The 16,797-nt window shown below is 32.7% G+C and overlaps 1 protein-coding gene and 1 long non-coding RNA gene across 2 annotated transcripts in view; one reads left to right on the plus strand and one right to left on the minus strand.

Moving 5' to 3' along the window:
• The window catches only part of LOC133180408 (transient receptor potential cation channel subfamily M member 2-like), a 47,066-nt gene that overhangs the window by 12,651 nt on the left and 17,618 nt on the right, over window positions 1-16,797 (minus strand). Inside the window, exons 9-11 of the mRNA XM_061314938.1 lie at window positions 13,557-13,628; window positions 13,258-13,360; window positions 141-299 (exon numbers count right to left, since the gene is read on the minus strand). Of these exons, the coding sequence (XP_061170922.1) occupies window positions 141-299; window positions 13,258-13,360; window positions 13,557-13,628 (334 nt within the window). The remainder of the gene's footprint in view (window positions 1-140; window positions 300-13,257; window positions 13,361-13,556; window positions 13,629-16,797) is intronic.
• On the plus strand, window positions 5,423-7,701 carry LOC133180285 (uncharacterized). The gene is made up of 4 exons (XR_009720316.1): window positions 5,423-5,672; window positions 5,928-6,036; window positions 6,646-6,730; window positions 7,508-7,701. It is a non-coding gene; the product is annotated as an uncharacterized LOC133180285 (long non-coding RNA).

Below are 16,797 nucleotides of genomic sequence, written 5' to 3' on the forward strand. Positions count from 1 at the left end.
TGCAAAGCGTTATCTCACTGTAGTCCAATACACATTACATATTGCACAGCCCTAGTACAACATAAATTTCTTTCTGGTTATATTTCAAGATATAAATTTGACTAAAAAAATCAGTGATATTTCTTTAAAAAACACCATACTTAGCTGGTTTTGTCCCCTTAGCCAAACTGTTTCAGCAATCTCTGGTCTGTTAGCATACAATGCCCAAAGAAGTATATCTTCTAAATGGGCCGTTTGACTTTCTTGTATTTCACCTTTGTTTTCCTCTGGTTTTATTTTCTGACATGTGTATTGCTTTTCTGAAAAAGAAAAATTACTCTTGTTTTTGTCTCACACAAGGGTAAACTAATCAAAATTAAACATACCGGTTAAGTTTTCAACAGAAGGTAGAAAACTCGATTTGTCATAAATCTTGTCTATTTTATAGGGTAACCTTTAATAGATATACAATGATACGAGGTCCAAGCTTCCATTCACTGTGATATCCGATAGGCGGTACAAAACGTGTACAAACAACTAATGTTAGAAAACGTTTATCCCTCATTTGCTGTATTTTATCGGACTAATTTGGCAAAAATTACGCGACTGTGCACCTAAACATCAAGAAAAATAACAGAACACACTTTTACACATCAAGTAAATTATCTTATCAAAAATTTAACAAAAAAGAAAAGACAACAAAGTTTTATTCTTAAATTTTATTATCGGTTAGGCCAACTTTAAAATAATGCTTGTTTGCCCTCTCTCGAATAAGGATGAAAAAATGGGTCGGTAGGTAGGTAGGTGAGAAACTTTTTTCTCAGAAAATTTTAATTTCAATGGTAAATTTTAAAATCTTTTTTCCAGAAACCGAACAAAAAATAATTGGTTCTCGAAGTTAAAGTTTTGATTCGGGCTATTCTTCGCCAGTCGGTCGGCAGAGGGCAACCAACAAATTTTTAAAAAGATGACCTTAAGCAAAGCAACTAGTATTAATTTCATCGTTTGCTCTACGTCCTGTGACAGAATGTCCTCCACATAAATGTTACGAGGATGCAAAAATGTATTTTTTGCAAAACTTATAACGTCTTTAGGATGGCCTATTAAAGACGTACAACACACTGGGGGAGATAACTCTTGCGATTTCAATTAAATGTTTAACTTGACGTCAAATTTGACGTTTATAATAAAGCGTCAAAATGACGACCGAATCGATCCCGACGTAATTATAAGAAAATGTGATTAGGGACTTGATGTGGTTTCTTTAGAAACCAAATCGCATCCTTGATTATTTGCGCTTTTGATTTAAAACCCGCCCTTCCTCCATAAAAAGGGAAGAAAAGAAAGATTATGTCTTAAATTTCTTATATTTTTTTATATGACACTCGTATCCGTGATTATTATTAATATTAATATTAGCACAACAATATTCTTTATCTTTTATGACACATTGCTTTCTTTTGTTACAGTTAGCTATTAACATTCGCATTAACAGATCACGGGCCTATCTTCAAATTAAGAATTAGCCATATAAATACTGTTTTGTACGATGGCCGATATCAGCCTCTTCATATTCCGACTACTATTGAAATTTATACTTCAAAAATGTACATTGACATGTACATTTTGCACTGACAGTGCACACTTCGTGCTCTTATCTTTTGTCCGTTCATGTACAAAATGGCAAAAAGGCAAATGTTAAAAAGTAGAGGAATAAAACACATATTCTTTTAATTAAAATTCCTGGTCGGCGAAGACCATTAAATATGAATAAAATTGTATAATGGCACTGAAAAGAGTTGGACAATAAAAAAAAGAAACTGATAAATATCAGAGGAAAATGTTCTAAACCTTTGATTTAAAAGAAAACTCCAAACACTGCTCACTGAAGAGTTCTAATTCCATGGTAATTTTACACAGTTGGAATGATCTAATATAAGTACTCTTAACACGGAAAATGTTATTACGTATATAGGTATACTAAGTATTTATAATATGAATGATTTTTCTATAAAATGTGAAAGTTGAAATAAAGAAATAGTCATTTTAAAATTTCTATGTAAATGAAATTCAAAGAAAATGTTGATTTTATGAACTTCAAAGGTCATAATTTAATCTTACATAATATTTCGGCATGTCTCTTACTTATATGGAAACCATTTTTTGTGGTCCTTTCAACTTTCTTTTACTTTTGATAAAAAAAGGAGTGCATGTATATATGTATTTTTATACCCCACGCAACAAGTTGCGTGAGGTATAATGTTTTTGACCCGTCCGTCAGTCAGTCAGTCAATCAGTCAGTGTGTCAGTCAGTCAGTCAGTCAGTCCGTCAGTCCTGTTTTTTTGTCAGCGCAACTCCTCATAAACCGCTGCACAGAATTTCGTCAAACTTTGCAGATATTTAGGACACAATGTGTAGATGTGCATATTACCAGGAAATTCCGATTCCTTTATTTTTTCTCGGAATTTCGGCACTTTTCAACTTAGATTTTTGGCCATATCTTGAATATGGAGATGAACAGTTTGTCAGCGCAACTCCTCATAAACCGCTGCACAGAATTTGGTCAAACTTTGCAGATATTTAGCACACAATGTATAGATGTGCATATTACCAGGAAATTCCGATTCCTTTATATTTTCTTGGAATTTCGGCACTTTTCAACTTAGATTTTTGGCCATATCTTGAATATAGAGATGAACAGTTTGTCAGCACAACTCCTCTTAAACCGCTGCACAGAATTTGGTCAAACTTTGCAGATATTTAGGACACAATGTGTAGATGTGCATATTACCAGGAAATTCCGATTCCATTATTTTTCTGGGAATTTCGGCACTTTTCAACTTAGATTTTTGGCCATATCTTGAATATAAAGATGAACAGTTTGTCTGCGCAACTCCTCTTAAACCGCTGCACAGAATTTGGTCAATCTCTGCAGATATTTAGTACACAGTGTGTAGATGTGCATATTACCAGGAAATTCTGATTCCATTATTTTTTCTGGGAATTTCGGCACTTTTCAACTTAGGTTTTTGGCCATATCTTGAATATAGAGGTGAACAGTTTGTCAGCACAACTCCTCTTAAACCGCTGCACAGAATTTGGACAAACTTTGCAGATATTTAGTACACAGTGTGTAGATGTGCATATCACCAGGAAATTCCGATTCCATTATTTTTGCCTTAAGAGTTTTGCCTTTTATTGAAGAAACTTTCCAGCTAGGTAATAAGAAACTCCACTGGAATCAGCTTTTTATAATGAAATTCTATGTGAAATATTTTATGACCTTAAAAGACCCCTATTGATTTTGAGATCAAAATATTAATGGTTTAACACAAACACACACTCACACCATCTTCGATAGTTCTCTCTCCCCCCCCCCCCCCCTTCAAATTGGTGTGCTTTGCCTTAAATAATTTCATAAGTACAGTATATAAACAGATTCATATGACTACATCATAATTTTGTTTCCATCAATTATATTTAAATGTGTAAACTGTCATGTGTTGGACATGGACTTACACTCATTAACAAATTGAAATCACTGAGGAATTTAAATAACAGTTTGTCAGCATAATTCCGGCACTGAATTTCCTGAAACTTTGTAGGTATTTCAGAATAATGTATAGATTTGTATATTACCAAGAAATTTTGATTCCATTATTTATCTAGAAACTTCAGCCCAGTTAAATTTGTAACATACAAAGATTTGAATGTCCTTATATGCAAGAAGTTTTGATGTGATGAGTTTTTGCAAGTAATGCCCCTTTTTTGAATTATACTGTGTATTTAAAATGCACTGTGCCATTCATTACGTGTTGCATTGTCGAGTTTTGGGGAAGCGTGGGGTATGTGAGCTTGCTCACTTTTTCTTTCATATGTATACTAATCGCCATCACTTGCTGAGGTGGGTGGGGACAGTATATTGATATGGATGTGTAAAGAAATGTTTGTGGAAGGCAATTTTAATCAATGAAATTTTTTATTCTTATTTAAAGAAGATCTATTGATTTTAACCTACAGGTGGACATAAATTTTGAACATTTTCTTTTAATGTTTTTCAGCCTTTTTACTGCAAAACTCTCTCCAGTGCCTTGTACAATTTTATTCATATTTAATGGTTTTCACCAACCAGGAATTTTAATTAAAAGAATTTGTATTTCAAACGTTCACATTCTGACATTTGCCTTTTTGCCATTTTGTACATGTACAGACAAAAGTTAAGAGCACGAAGTGTGCACTGTCAGTGCAAAATGTACATGTCAATGTACATTTTAAGGTAGAGACGGATAGCAATCACGTGATAGATAGAATCCGCATATTAGCACGTGCTGTTTTTCCGGATTCCGCAACGCCGCCAAATAATAATCTTCATTTACACATTATTGTCTATGCTACAAGATGGCCGACGAAGAAGTCGAGAAAATTTCCTCGTCTAAAAGACAAAGTTTCCATACATATTTAATCTTGACGGTCCTCGAAATTGAAGCACCTTAATAAGAATCGAGATGAAAATGAGACTGAAACCGACCATGAACATAATTTTGGTGAAACTACTCCTTGTCGACTGCAGCACCACGTGGGTGCCGGTATCTGTGTCTGATGTGGTTTTGAATATAGACATAAGCTGATTAAAGGCCATGACCCTGCAGATGTTAATTGGTATGATGGAAGAAGTAAAAATTTTGCAGAACAAATGTTTTGTTTGCAGTGTCCGTTTCAGATATATCAGGTGAATATTACGACTATGGTGCATGTTTGTTTAACAGTTTAACGTACAGGTCTGGTACAATCACTAGATTTAGCTACGTAGCTTGAATTACCTACATAGGTTTATTTACCTAACTAAAGTAGTTTTATTTAGCTGCAAAGTCAAACTTATTTTATGACCAGACTCTTACTTCTTGAATGAAATAACAAGACCAGACATTTCTGGTGAACATGATAAAGGCCGGATTGGTAATTATTTAGCACAATGTGAAGTAATCATACTTTTCTGTGCCTAAACGCACACCAGGCTGTGTATAGTTACTCAAACAATAGAAATACATATTTTGCTTAAAGTGTTAAAACGCAAAAATTTGTAAACTTTCTCAGCTTTGGATCGCTTTTTAAATATTAATCCCTTGTATAAGTAATTGTGGATATTTACCTGCAATTCTAGATCTTTTGTCTTTTTGAAATAAAAAGCAAATTTGTAAAAAGTTGCATTGAAATAGCTAAATAAAGCTACCCAAAGTAGCTAAATAAAGTTACAGTAGCCGTCTGTAGGTAATTCAACCTATGCAGATAAATGTACTGATTGACTGGACCTGTTTAATACTTAACATTGTATATTATTTAAGTACATGTATTTTACATGTTATCTTATGAACCATATACATAGATGATAAATTACAGTTTAAATGGTGCTGTATTCAAAAGATTTTTAAATAAATGCAAGTTTATGTAATAATTATGCACATGTAATAAATTATGTATGTATTTGTTGTATGCTCAAAAGGGCCCTGATTATAAACAGATATCATAAATACTAAAAGAAATATTAAATACTACAGGTGAAGCAAAATATGGACTAGGCTAAGGCAGTGTATTCAGCATTCTCTGCGGAAATAATGTGGCCATTCAAATCAAGTGTCAGCTGGAAAGAGGAATATCAAGGGTGCTTTTTACATTAACTTCAAAGTAGCCATTGGTTTGTATTTAAAGCTTAATTTGTTTCGTCTCTTATTTTTTCCTTTCAATTTACACTTGCACATGTATCAGGGAAAATCCAGAAATTTTTCCAATAAGGGGGGGGGGGGTGTTTTATATTATTATAAATTTATTAGATTTCAAATTTTTAGTCCTTATACTCTTAAGTTACACACCATAATGTACAAACTATTGTATACATGTAGAAGCATTTTCTCAAGTCAATAATTTTTCAAAGTTCATATACATATTTCAGGAAAATTCAAGACAGATCTGCTATAGTAACTGTACATGTGTGACAGGAAAGGAGGAAAATGTATGGCTGGACCGAGATTCTAACCTGGGACATCTGCATCACTAGTCAGGTGCTCTATTGACTTAAATACCTGTACCGGTAAATGCTTGTGTATAAACATACAAAAAAAAACCACATTGTAAATTGAATTAAAAACTGAATACATGTAACCAAAAATTATAAAATGTAAAGATGTCTTCTAACTTAAATGAGATTGTTTCAACTATAACACCAAAGAATTGGTATGATAATCTGAAGAAGTCAGTATTGTTAAAAAACTTATGAGACATGGTTTTTTTAACAATACATGTACATGCTGACTTCTTCACATTATCATACCTAAATTTACAAAAAATTAAATTTACAAATTAAATCAGGCCCAGGATCATGAAACAGACTTAGACTTAAGTCAAATTTTCAATCGCCTGTAAAGTATTTATTAATTATTGAATTAATCTCTAAATTTGCAGATAAAAACACTTTTGTAATGCAATATTGACAATTATTTTAATTTTGGTCTACTTAATGTCTACAATGTTTTAGTGCAACATTAAGATTTTGACTTAAGCTTAAGATCTTTCATGATCCTGGGGCCAGAATTGTTAATAAATTCTACAATATCTTTTAAATAGATCAAGCTATCTACTTTAATTTTTATTGTCTTTTCTTCATGTTGCAGATCTTATGGACATACATGATCCTTGGCTATATAATCAAGTGTCATATGCAGTGTTACAAAAGAATATTGGAATTATGTCAATAAGGTAATTAGGACAAGACTGGATTAAAACCAAGGAATAAGAATGATGTAAAAAATGTATTTTAATTCCACATATAATAGTTACTGTACATAAATTTGCGTATTTAAAATTTAGCGCAATTACTGGGTGTGGAATTTTTGGCAAAATCATGAATTCGAACTATATATGTCCCTGCTGTATTTATAACTGATTTCTTAGCAGTATTATTGAATTAGCGCATCGTTGTCTGCGCCAAAGCTGCTAAAATATGAAGCCCGCTTTTTTAAGTACACATACAGCATGTTGCTAGTTGCTGTATGTATTGTTTTACATTGAAGATGTTTCATTGACAGGTACATGTAGTGTTTTTTCCACAAAAACTTTATCCTTTGGCCTTAACTCTTAAACAGTTATTGCTGGGTCTTTGTATTTCACATGTTTATTTCTTTTTTTAACCCCATGATCTTGGCCTTAGAGTGTGACCTACATTGAGAAACTAGAACATTTAATCTTTATCTATATATACCAATTTTTTTTTAATTTAGACACTTCATTAATCCAAACAATTTCCATGGGAGCAAAAGTGTCCAGATTAATGAGGCTGACTACATATGCATTTGATTAAAAGATTCATGACAATTTGATGAATACATATATATAAAAATGTATTGCTACAGTATAATCTGACAGAAATGTCTTATATTCATAATATAGACATAGTCATACTATGTTTGCAGTGTAAGAAAGAAGTAATACATGTATTTTAGTTCTTTAAATATTAAAATAATTTGTTCATTTCAGAAAAAGAACTACCAGAAGGATACAGTAAAGAGGAACAGACATATCCCACCCATTATATATGTGCTTCAAAATCTGAATATACAGAATGAATTCCGCTCATTGCAGCTCCTTCTGAAAAGAACACCTTTGTTGTACATTGTATTGACATAGAATCAACAGAATTGTCCGGTTCCTTGAACATGACACAAGTGGATCCATATGATGGCAATTAAAGATTCATACGTCAGCCAATAAGCCAAAAAACTACAGCTAGCAAAATAACAAGTTTATCTTACTTTTCCAAATGAATCTTAATGGTAATACATGTACATGTAGCATCAACATTCATCAAGCATTGTTATATTTCTTAGATTTTCTTAAATCAAACCATCCTTTTCTTGTTGTAGGTCATAATGTTGTATCAAATGACATTCCAATTTTCTTGAAATTACTTGAGGAGTTTGGACTTCAAGAAAAACTTACATATTATTGAATGTATTCACTTTATTTTGTTGAATTACATCCTGAGTTTAAAAGTTGTACACCATCATATACAGTCCTCTAACTTTTATGAATCTGTGTGTAAAATCTATACTTTAAAGTTACAAATTATTACCTTTAATAGATTATATGTTCTTACGTAAATTATTACACTATTTTTGTATGTATGTAATGATAACCGAATCACTCTATTTCCCCGCACTTTTTACCATGTGATGCTTTAGTGTATTAATATCTGACTACTGATGACCAGGCAGTCTTCATAAAACAGTGAAACACATAACTCATACTTTTATTTGAATATCTTTAAAACAAGGATAACATACTGTGGATTGATTCTGTTTACAAAACTTCATAATCACTGGGTATTCTTATATATGTTATACATGTATTTGGAATGAAAAAGAAACTGTTAAAGGAAAGTGAAATTAATACTAATGTTGTCAAAGGAAGATTAAAAGAACAGTTTATTTATGCACAGAATTGGTCAAAAGATATTGTCATTGATAATTCATCCAAGAATCATATGTATAATAAATCTATCAAAGTCAATTTTAACGATATAAAGGAAAGTTTATATCTGTTTGAATGTAAGTGCAAAAAGGTCAACCAGGGCAACATGTGTCTAGGATGTATAAATATTTGCTTTTGTGATATAAAATGTAATTTAGAAGAATATTACAAAGAATTTACGCATTTTCTGTGAAATATTTTGATGAATTCTTTGATAATCTCTCTTAGTCACCATATTCTTCAAAAGTGCATCCTTTGTAAAGGAAGGGGGTAGGGTAGGGTGTAAGATAATAAACTTGCGCCAGGTTGAAATTAAACCCCATTATCTAGTATGATTTTTTTCTGAAATTTAAGATACCTAATGACTAATTATAATATGCAATAAAAAAAGAAATTTGATGGGTAATTTTTTCACTGTGGAAGCAGAAGTGTGAGTCTTTGAGCAATGAATAGGCAATATTTTAACGTAATTTGACCATGCATCTTGGTGAATGTAATTCTGTTTTTTGTTTACAATGCTTGATACTTTTAAGATTGATGTCAAATATTAATTCATATAGACAGATGTTTGAATTCATATAAGACAAATGATAATTAATATATCAATAAAAATTTTATAGCCCTTTTCATTTCTTCTTCTTATATTATTTTACCCTGCTTTTTCAGCTCTTCGGTGGGTGATGAAGGCTATATTAAAATAATCAAATTTCTCTTAAACTAGCCCGATGACCTACCTTGAATTTTTAATATGATTTAGAACAAAGACTCAACACAAACATATATAAAATTCAGAAAATTTCAATGGTTAGTTTTTTTGTTGACAACCTATCAATCTCTACCTTAAATGTACAAATTTCAATAGCAGTCGGAATATGTACAGGCTGATATCGGCCATCGTAGTTTTGTTCTCCTTTTAAGAAAAAAAATGTTTTACAACCCGTTTCCAAAAGTTCACTGATCAAAGAGGAACAACTCTAAATATGTGGGAGATTTTCCCCCTCCCCTAGTTGAGTTATTTCCTCCTGTTTGTCGAACAGTTATGAAGACACAATGAATTCTGATGAACTCAAGAACTGAAAACTATAATATATACTAATTAAGTACCGAAAATGTAACAGAATTGTTTACTGAATGGCCTGAATTCACGAATATCTTATATGCGACAAACTGGCCCTATCCGACCATCTAGATTATTACCGTCTTCCTTGGAAGACGGTATACAGAGTTGAAGTATTTTACAGTCTCCGGACTATGTACTTCCTCTCTTTTGTGATTGGTAGAAATTGCATGATGAGAAAATTTTCAATTATTTCATTGGTTGAAATGCTGTTCAAGGCAAAGGAGATAATTTTCTGATGATCTAATTTTCGTACGACTTAACAATTTTTCAAGATTTTCAATCGTAAAAAAATCACTCTCTACCATCGGCTCATACATTCAAATTTGAAATAATCCTTTGAATGTCATGTTTTTTACGTTATGTCAAAAATCTTGACGTGAGCCCATCGCAGAGGTGTCTGAGAGAGAAACGAACGACAACTCTGCAAGGGAGAATGTAAAAAAATATGACAGAACGAACAGTGCCTGTTGAACTAATTCGAAATAACATACTAGTTTTTTTTTTTATAGCAATTATCAAAAAACGTTTCTATATTTTTATTGTTAACGTTAACAGAATTGATCTTTATTGCATGCAAGCTTTACAGCTTGTATATATGTATTCTTTTTCCCTTTGTTTTGCCGATTACATATCACAAAGGTCACGGAATCAGCCTAGGTTTGCCCATTCGGCAAACTTCGGCTGATTCCGTCATCAGCCGAGGTGTGCCGAGTGAGGTTTGCCGAATGATCTCGGCAGCAGAGCCGAAGTTTACGGAGACAGCCGAGCATCTGTTTTTCACTTGGTAGGGCTTATCTTTATGTCAAAAAAAAAAACTAATGAAGAAATACAAAGCCAAGAATTGGTTTTGGTCAGTTTACTGTTTAGGTTTTTGCTAAAGACGGTAAGCTTTTTGAAAAAGCTCTACTTGTGATATACCACTGTCAACAATTTCAGTGCGCATTTCCTCGAATCAAAACAAAACGGTTATACATGTATCACTGTACATGAATATTTTGACACATGAATAATTTAAACATAGATGGAGAATTTACAGTTTGATAAATTTAAGTTAATGTAGACGAATACGAAATTTCAATTTTATCTATAGAAGCAACAAAAGTATGCATACAAGGGGGTGGGGGTGGGGTTACTTTTAGACCCCTCTCTTCTTTGAAATAAATAAGAAACAATATATACATTTACCAGCCTGTTTACATAAGAGAAGAGTTGAATTTTCAACATTGTGCGTTCACTTTTAATGAAAAATAAAATTGAAATTCAATGTAAGTTGAATTCATACGCAGGTATAAAATTAAATGCATGTCAGCCATGTGTATGGACTACATATTGGACAGGTGGACATACAATCCTTAGATAATAAGTTTTACTTTTATTCTAGTAGTTGATAGTTTAACTCTTATTCTAGTTGTCAGAATTTAAATCTGCATGAATGAATTAATTAATTGGTACTTCAGCGATTTAAAAGATTAAATATATATCTCGAGGGTAACCCATGTTTCATCAAGCTCTAATGACTACGTACAAAAAAGGGGGAGGGGGGGGGGGCTTCGTCAAAAAGTGTCTATACATCTGCATTTCAATGAACTGAAAAGTTTTAAGAACTCTGATCTATAATGTAAATAATGTTTTTTAAAGCAAAATATATTTTCTAGCTTGGAATTTTTCATGTGTATATGTAGATCTAACAATGCTTTCGTCCCACGTCTGAAAGAGCCTTGAGAAACGTGATTTAAGGAGAAAGGGGGGGGGTGATTTTTCGCAATAAAATCAAAACGGCTCGTTTAAAAAAATTACAAAAAGATTACTTTTGTAACCAGTTACATTAAAAACGTATTTTTTTTACAAAATTAAACGATAGGTTTTTTTCCTAAAAAATATTATAAATGAAAAATACGCATTTTTCAAGGCTTAAATGAACCATAGTTTTTCTGTTTAAGTTCTTCAAAAAATATTTTGGTGATGTGTACCTCTACAAAAATACTTTATTTGTGTGGTTAATGGTTAAATGAATGAGTCGATGAAATTTGACAGCCAGACTATCTGGACTTTTTTGAAAATCAAGGATTTTATAGCTAGCCGATCGAAATTTATTCCCCGCGTGAACAACCAAAGGGGGGTAACTTTTGGAACTTCCTGTCCAAATACGACTCGAACGATTTTGTCCAAAATGTGCATACGCATTGTATATATAGTCATGTATGAAATATACAAATATAGCGAAAATTAAACGACAGGATTTTTTTGGTGGTGGGTGTGTTGTACGTCCTTAAACGTTATTATGCATACTGTTCGACGGATTTATATAGCGTTAGCAACTGCTAAAGAAAGTCTGACATCACAGGCGCCGGGGATCGAACTCACAAAAAAATTTACCCTAGATGCAGGGGGGGGGGGGTCAACCTGTCCCCTGTATTTATAGAATTATTAAATGTATACATGTATATTGAAACAAATTTAAAAAATGCCAATATGCATATAAAGATTTGATTGCTTATTCTTTAATATGTGTATATTTATCACACTGTTATAATGATTTTATGAGTTTGTACACGCCAGACATCATGAATTTTTCATTTCACATGTTGAATAGTATCATTTAGTAAATCAAAAAAAAAATTAAATCGTCCGGGGGTTGAACCCGGGCCTCTCGCTTGCTAAGCGAGCAACATACCACTAGACCACGGAGGCACTTGATTATACAAACAATTAAATGCATTTACTTGAAGTCACATATACTGTTTATATTCACCTTTGATATTGTCAAACTTTTACACAATAAATGTTGTCTGATTTAGCCTTTACTAAACAGTTCTAATAGATGTAATTAGAATATAAAGTCCGCCGACAATCTGCATTATACGTAATAACTCTCCAGATGCCCATGTGCTAAAAATAGTGCCAAGCGACTTTTAATACAATAAATAAGAACAAACGGGGCGGGACACTTTGAGAGGGGCAAGAGAGGCCATAGGGAGTTATGGTATAAATTTAATTGCAAAAGCTCAAAGAATTCGCGAGATATCGTGCGGAAACGAAAGTGTTAAAACAGACAGAATCTATGACCTTGACCTTTGACCTCAAAATAAATAGGGTTCTTTTTCAGGCCATAGGAAGTTGCTGTGCAAAATTTCATTGCGAAAGCTCAAAGGGTTCTCGAGATATCGCGCGGAAACGAAAGTGTTACAGACAGACAGAAATACAGACGGACGGACGGACGGACAGACCCAAATTAATATCCCCCACTTTCAGTGAAAGCGGGGGACAAAAAGGTGGTACTTAAAAATGAAATGGAAGTATAGAAAGAAGAAGAGTGTGTTACAGATTTATTTATGTTTGCAATACCATGATTGATAATCACGCGAAGTTTAAGCTAGGTGAGGCGGATGACGAGAGAAGAGTTGCAAGCCTTCTCTCTTTTTATGTATCAGCCGTAAACGGTATATATTTAACAGTTTATGGAAACAAAAGGGTTACATTATTGAACACGTAGTACACATTATATTACAAAAATAGGAAAAAAGGTGTGTCTACCCCAGATTTAAAAGGAAAAAAAGAAAAGGGGGGGGGCAGCTTCCAAGTGTCTGTGTTGTAAACATGTATAACATATGGAATAAAAAATAAAAGTATTTCCTACTCTGGTAATCGAGCAGTTCTCTGCAAATGGTCTGTGGAGCCTGTAGAGCCTTAACCACCTTTTTGTCCTTGAAACAATTCTTGGCCTCTTCTTTGTTTATTGACTAAAAAAAAGTGAAATACCTATATACTCAAGTTTACGGTTTATGGCCATTTATTTAAATTAGCTATTGAGAGATTAGTTCAAAACAGAAACATATAGTAGGAATTCTCCTACATATATCTTATTATCACTTATTATTTTTTTCTTCAACATATATTTAACAAACGTCTCGTTGATACTATTAATTATCGACTTACCTTCATTAACCACATCATTCCTAAGCAGTTACAGTCTTTAACTTTTGGTCCATGCTTTGTACAACTAATAGTCTTGAAAGAAATAATTTAAAATTTGAAATATGCAAAAAATTGAAAGTGATACTATTGTATTTGTCACAGTGAACAGGACGTATGTGAGTCAATGCTAACTTGTAATACCCCCGCTCTGATTTGAATAAACGCTGTTATTTGAATATATGGACAGACACACGGAAAAACAGAAAACAAGTTGAGATTGGATTCGTCCAAAATGAATCCCACCATATGGCATGGCTTAACAAAGAGTGTACTAAAACTTCTAGCATCTGTGATTAGAAACTGCTGAAAAAAAAACTGCGATGGAAATTTTGCACAGACAGACGCGCACAGATGAACAGGAAGTTGACATTGGATTCGTACAAAAATGAATCCCACCATATGGAATGCCTAATCAAAACGTGTGCTTAAATTCCCAGCATCTGGTTTGAATAAATGCTGAGAAAACTGCGGAGGAAATTTGAAAGAGACAGACACACTGATGAACGGGAAGTTGACATCAGATTCATACAAAATGAATCCAACCAAATTCCATGCCTAAACAAAAAGTGTGCAAATATTTCAAGCATCAGCGAAGAGTAGTTCATGAGAAAACTGCGACGAAAAATTATTACAGACAGACGCACGGATAAACAGAAGGTTGAAATCGGATTCGTACAGAAACGAATCCCATCAAATGACATGCCTAAACAAGGAGTGTGCTAAAATTTCAAGCATCTGTCATGTTGTAAATTTTGAATTTACTGGTGACAGTAAATACAAAATTTTGTCATGTTGTAAATTTTGTATTTATTGCCACTCGGTAAATTCAAAGTAACAACATGACACATCCCTATCAAAAAATACTATAGTTAACTTTAGTGATAACTTTGACACTATGAAAACTTTAGTTAACTATAGTGATAACTTTGACACTTTGATTTACTCTAGTGATAACTTTGACACTTTGATTTACTCTAGTGATCACTATGACACTATAGTGATAACTATGAAAACTTTGAAATACTATAGAGATCACTATGAAATCTTTACAATTGTGATAACTTTAAAATTTTTATTTACTTTAGTAAATCAAAGTTTCTAAAGTTATCACTATAACTATAGCACTATAGTGATCACTTTGAAAACGTTGATTAACCATAGTGATAACTTTGATTTACTATAGTAAACTACAGTTAACTATAGTTTACTATAGTATTTTTTTTGGTTAGGCACTGCGATGAGCATTTGCTGTGAAAATTGCGATGAAAATCTGGCAGAATCACGGATTTACGTCAGGAAGTTCAAATCAGATTCCTACAAAAATGAATCCCAACATATGACATGCCAAAACAAAGAGTGTGCTAAAAGAGGGTGTTGCAGAAACTCGTGATTATTCCCTATATCGAGAAGGACATTTAAATACCCACGACGCATGAAGAGTTATCGCTTAATATAGATAATACTACGTAGATGACTTTATTTATACGGCGGGTATGTCCATCGTGTTTTAGCAAAACATTTCACATGTTATGTTTATTTCATGCATAGTTTTTCCTATCTTGTTGATTTATCCGACTTTAAATAAAAATTATTCTATCCTATAGACTGGCGACCTGATAGTAAACTTTTTTTTCACATCTATGGTCACTATCGCCATATTGCACGCGAAAAGTTAGAACGATAAAATGCACAATTAATGGCAAGTGCATCTCGCACATCATTTTGAAAGATGTGCTGTAGACAGCATGCGTTAATATTTTTTAAATATGTATTAAAAAAAATGTGTCCAATAATCACGCTGTTGATGCAATATCCAAAAAATTCCATTGAGTCATTTCAATTTAGTTGTTTCAAGTCAAATCTGAGCAACTAATTAACAGAACAATAATGAAACGAAATGAGTCTGAAAAAATTAAATTATTTAAAATGATAGTACATGTGCACTTTATTTTTAAAGACATCGCCACTAAATGTATGTCTAATTTGATTTAAATCACAATATCAAGGAAAACAATTTAATTCTGCATGCATTTAAAATATTACTCATTAACTTTACGACATCTCCCCCTCTCTTTCTCTCTCAAGAGAGTTGTTACATTGTAATTCCATTATTTAAGAAAAAAAATATGTATACACATACCAGCCATTCCAGGATTCGAACCCATTCTTAGGCAAAAGAAACTTCGCAAAGATTCCACACATTTTACCACTAGACCAGCTCCAACACTGAAGTATTAAGTGCTATTTTATGTGCACATTTTCCATTTCGGATGGATAATAATATTTATTCGATTTTTGTGATTTTCAAAAATATGCCTCTTTGAAACAAAAATCGGAAATGGCAGTTTTGAAGAAAAATCCTGTCTCTTTATGCGTATATCAAATTCATTCTGTTTCAAGGAGGCAATTTTTCAAAACAATGGGGATTCCCTATTCGAAAAACAGAAAACTTGACTTATTTTCCTAAGTGGCTAATTTACACTTCATTTAATGGCAAACTGGTAGTCGATATGCAGTTTCTAAATATTGTTCTACATTGTGCTGTATATACCGTTGTATCTGAAAAAAATTTAAGACCGTTTTCTGTTACTTGAAATTTTTCTTTTAAACTGCTACAACGTTAGGGAAAATAACAAAAGAACTGCAACACACTCTTTCCAACATCTGCAAAGAGTACATGTAGTTGCTAAGAAAACTGCGACGAACGACAAACAGCTAGACACAGAAGGGTTAAACAGTATAACCCCCCAACCCCCAACCCCCTTCCTTTGGAGCGGGTGTATAATAAAAATATATAAGTTGAGCCAAACTGAGATTGTGTTCCTTATCACGAAAAGAATATTAAAATAAGATGTGTTCGTGAAATGTTTATGCCCCCATATGGCAACTCACTGCGAAGATTTATGTTTCTCGAGTCATATTCTTGGGCCAAAGAGATATTATTCAAAGCATTACTATAAAGACCACAGAAGTTGCTAAAAGCTCACTTTAAATGCTGTCAAGACAAACCTCATTATTAATATCTATCTCAAGAATAAGTTTCTTTTATTCGGACATGAAATTATCAAAAACTGTCTATAAACCTACCTTTAGACTTCAGTTCAGATTTCGGAAGTTTCTGGTTTTATCCTATAGTATTAACATAATCGGAAGTTGAAGTATCCAATATAAAGTCGACAAGTGCATTTAGACAATTTTTATT

This window comes from Saccostrea echinata, unplaced genomic scaffold, assembly GCF_033153115.1.
Source record: "Saccostrea echinata isolate AGI-Se365-2 ecotype Australia unplaced genomic scaffold, CSIRO_AGI_Sech_v1 ptg000006l, whole genome shotgun sequence".
In the NCBI taxonomy this organism is placed as follows: domain Eukaryota; kingdom Metazoa; phylum Mollusca; class Bivalvia; order Ostreida; family Ostreidae; genus Saccostrea; species Saccostrea echinata.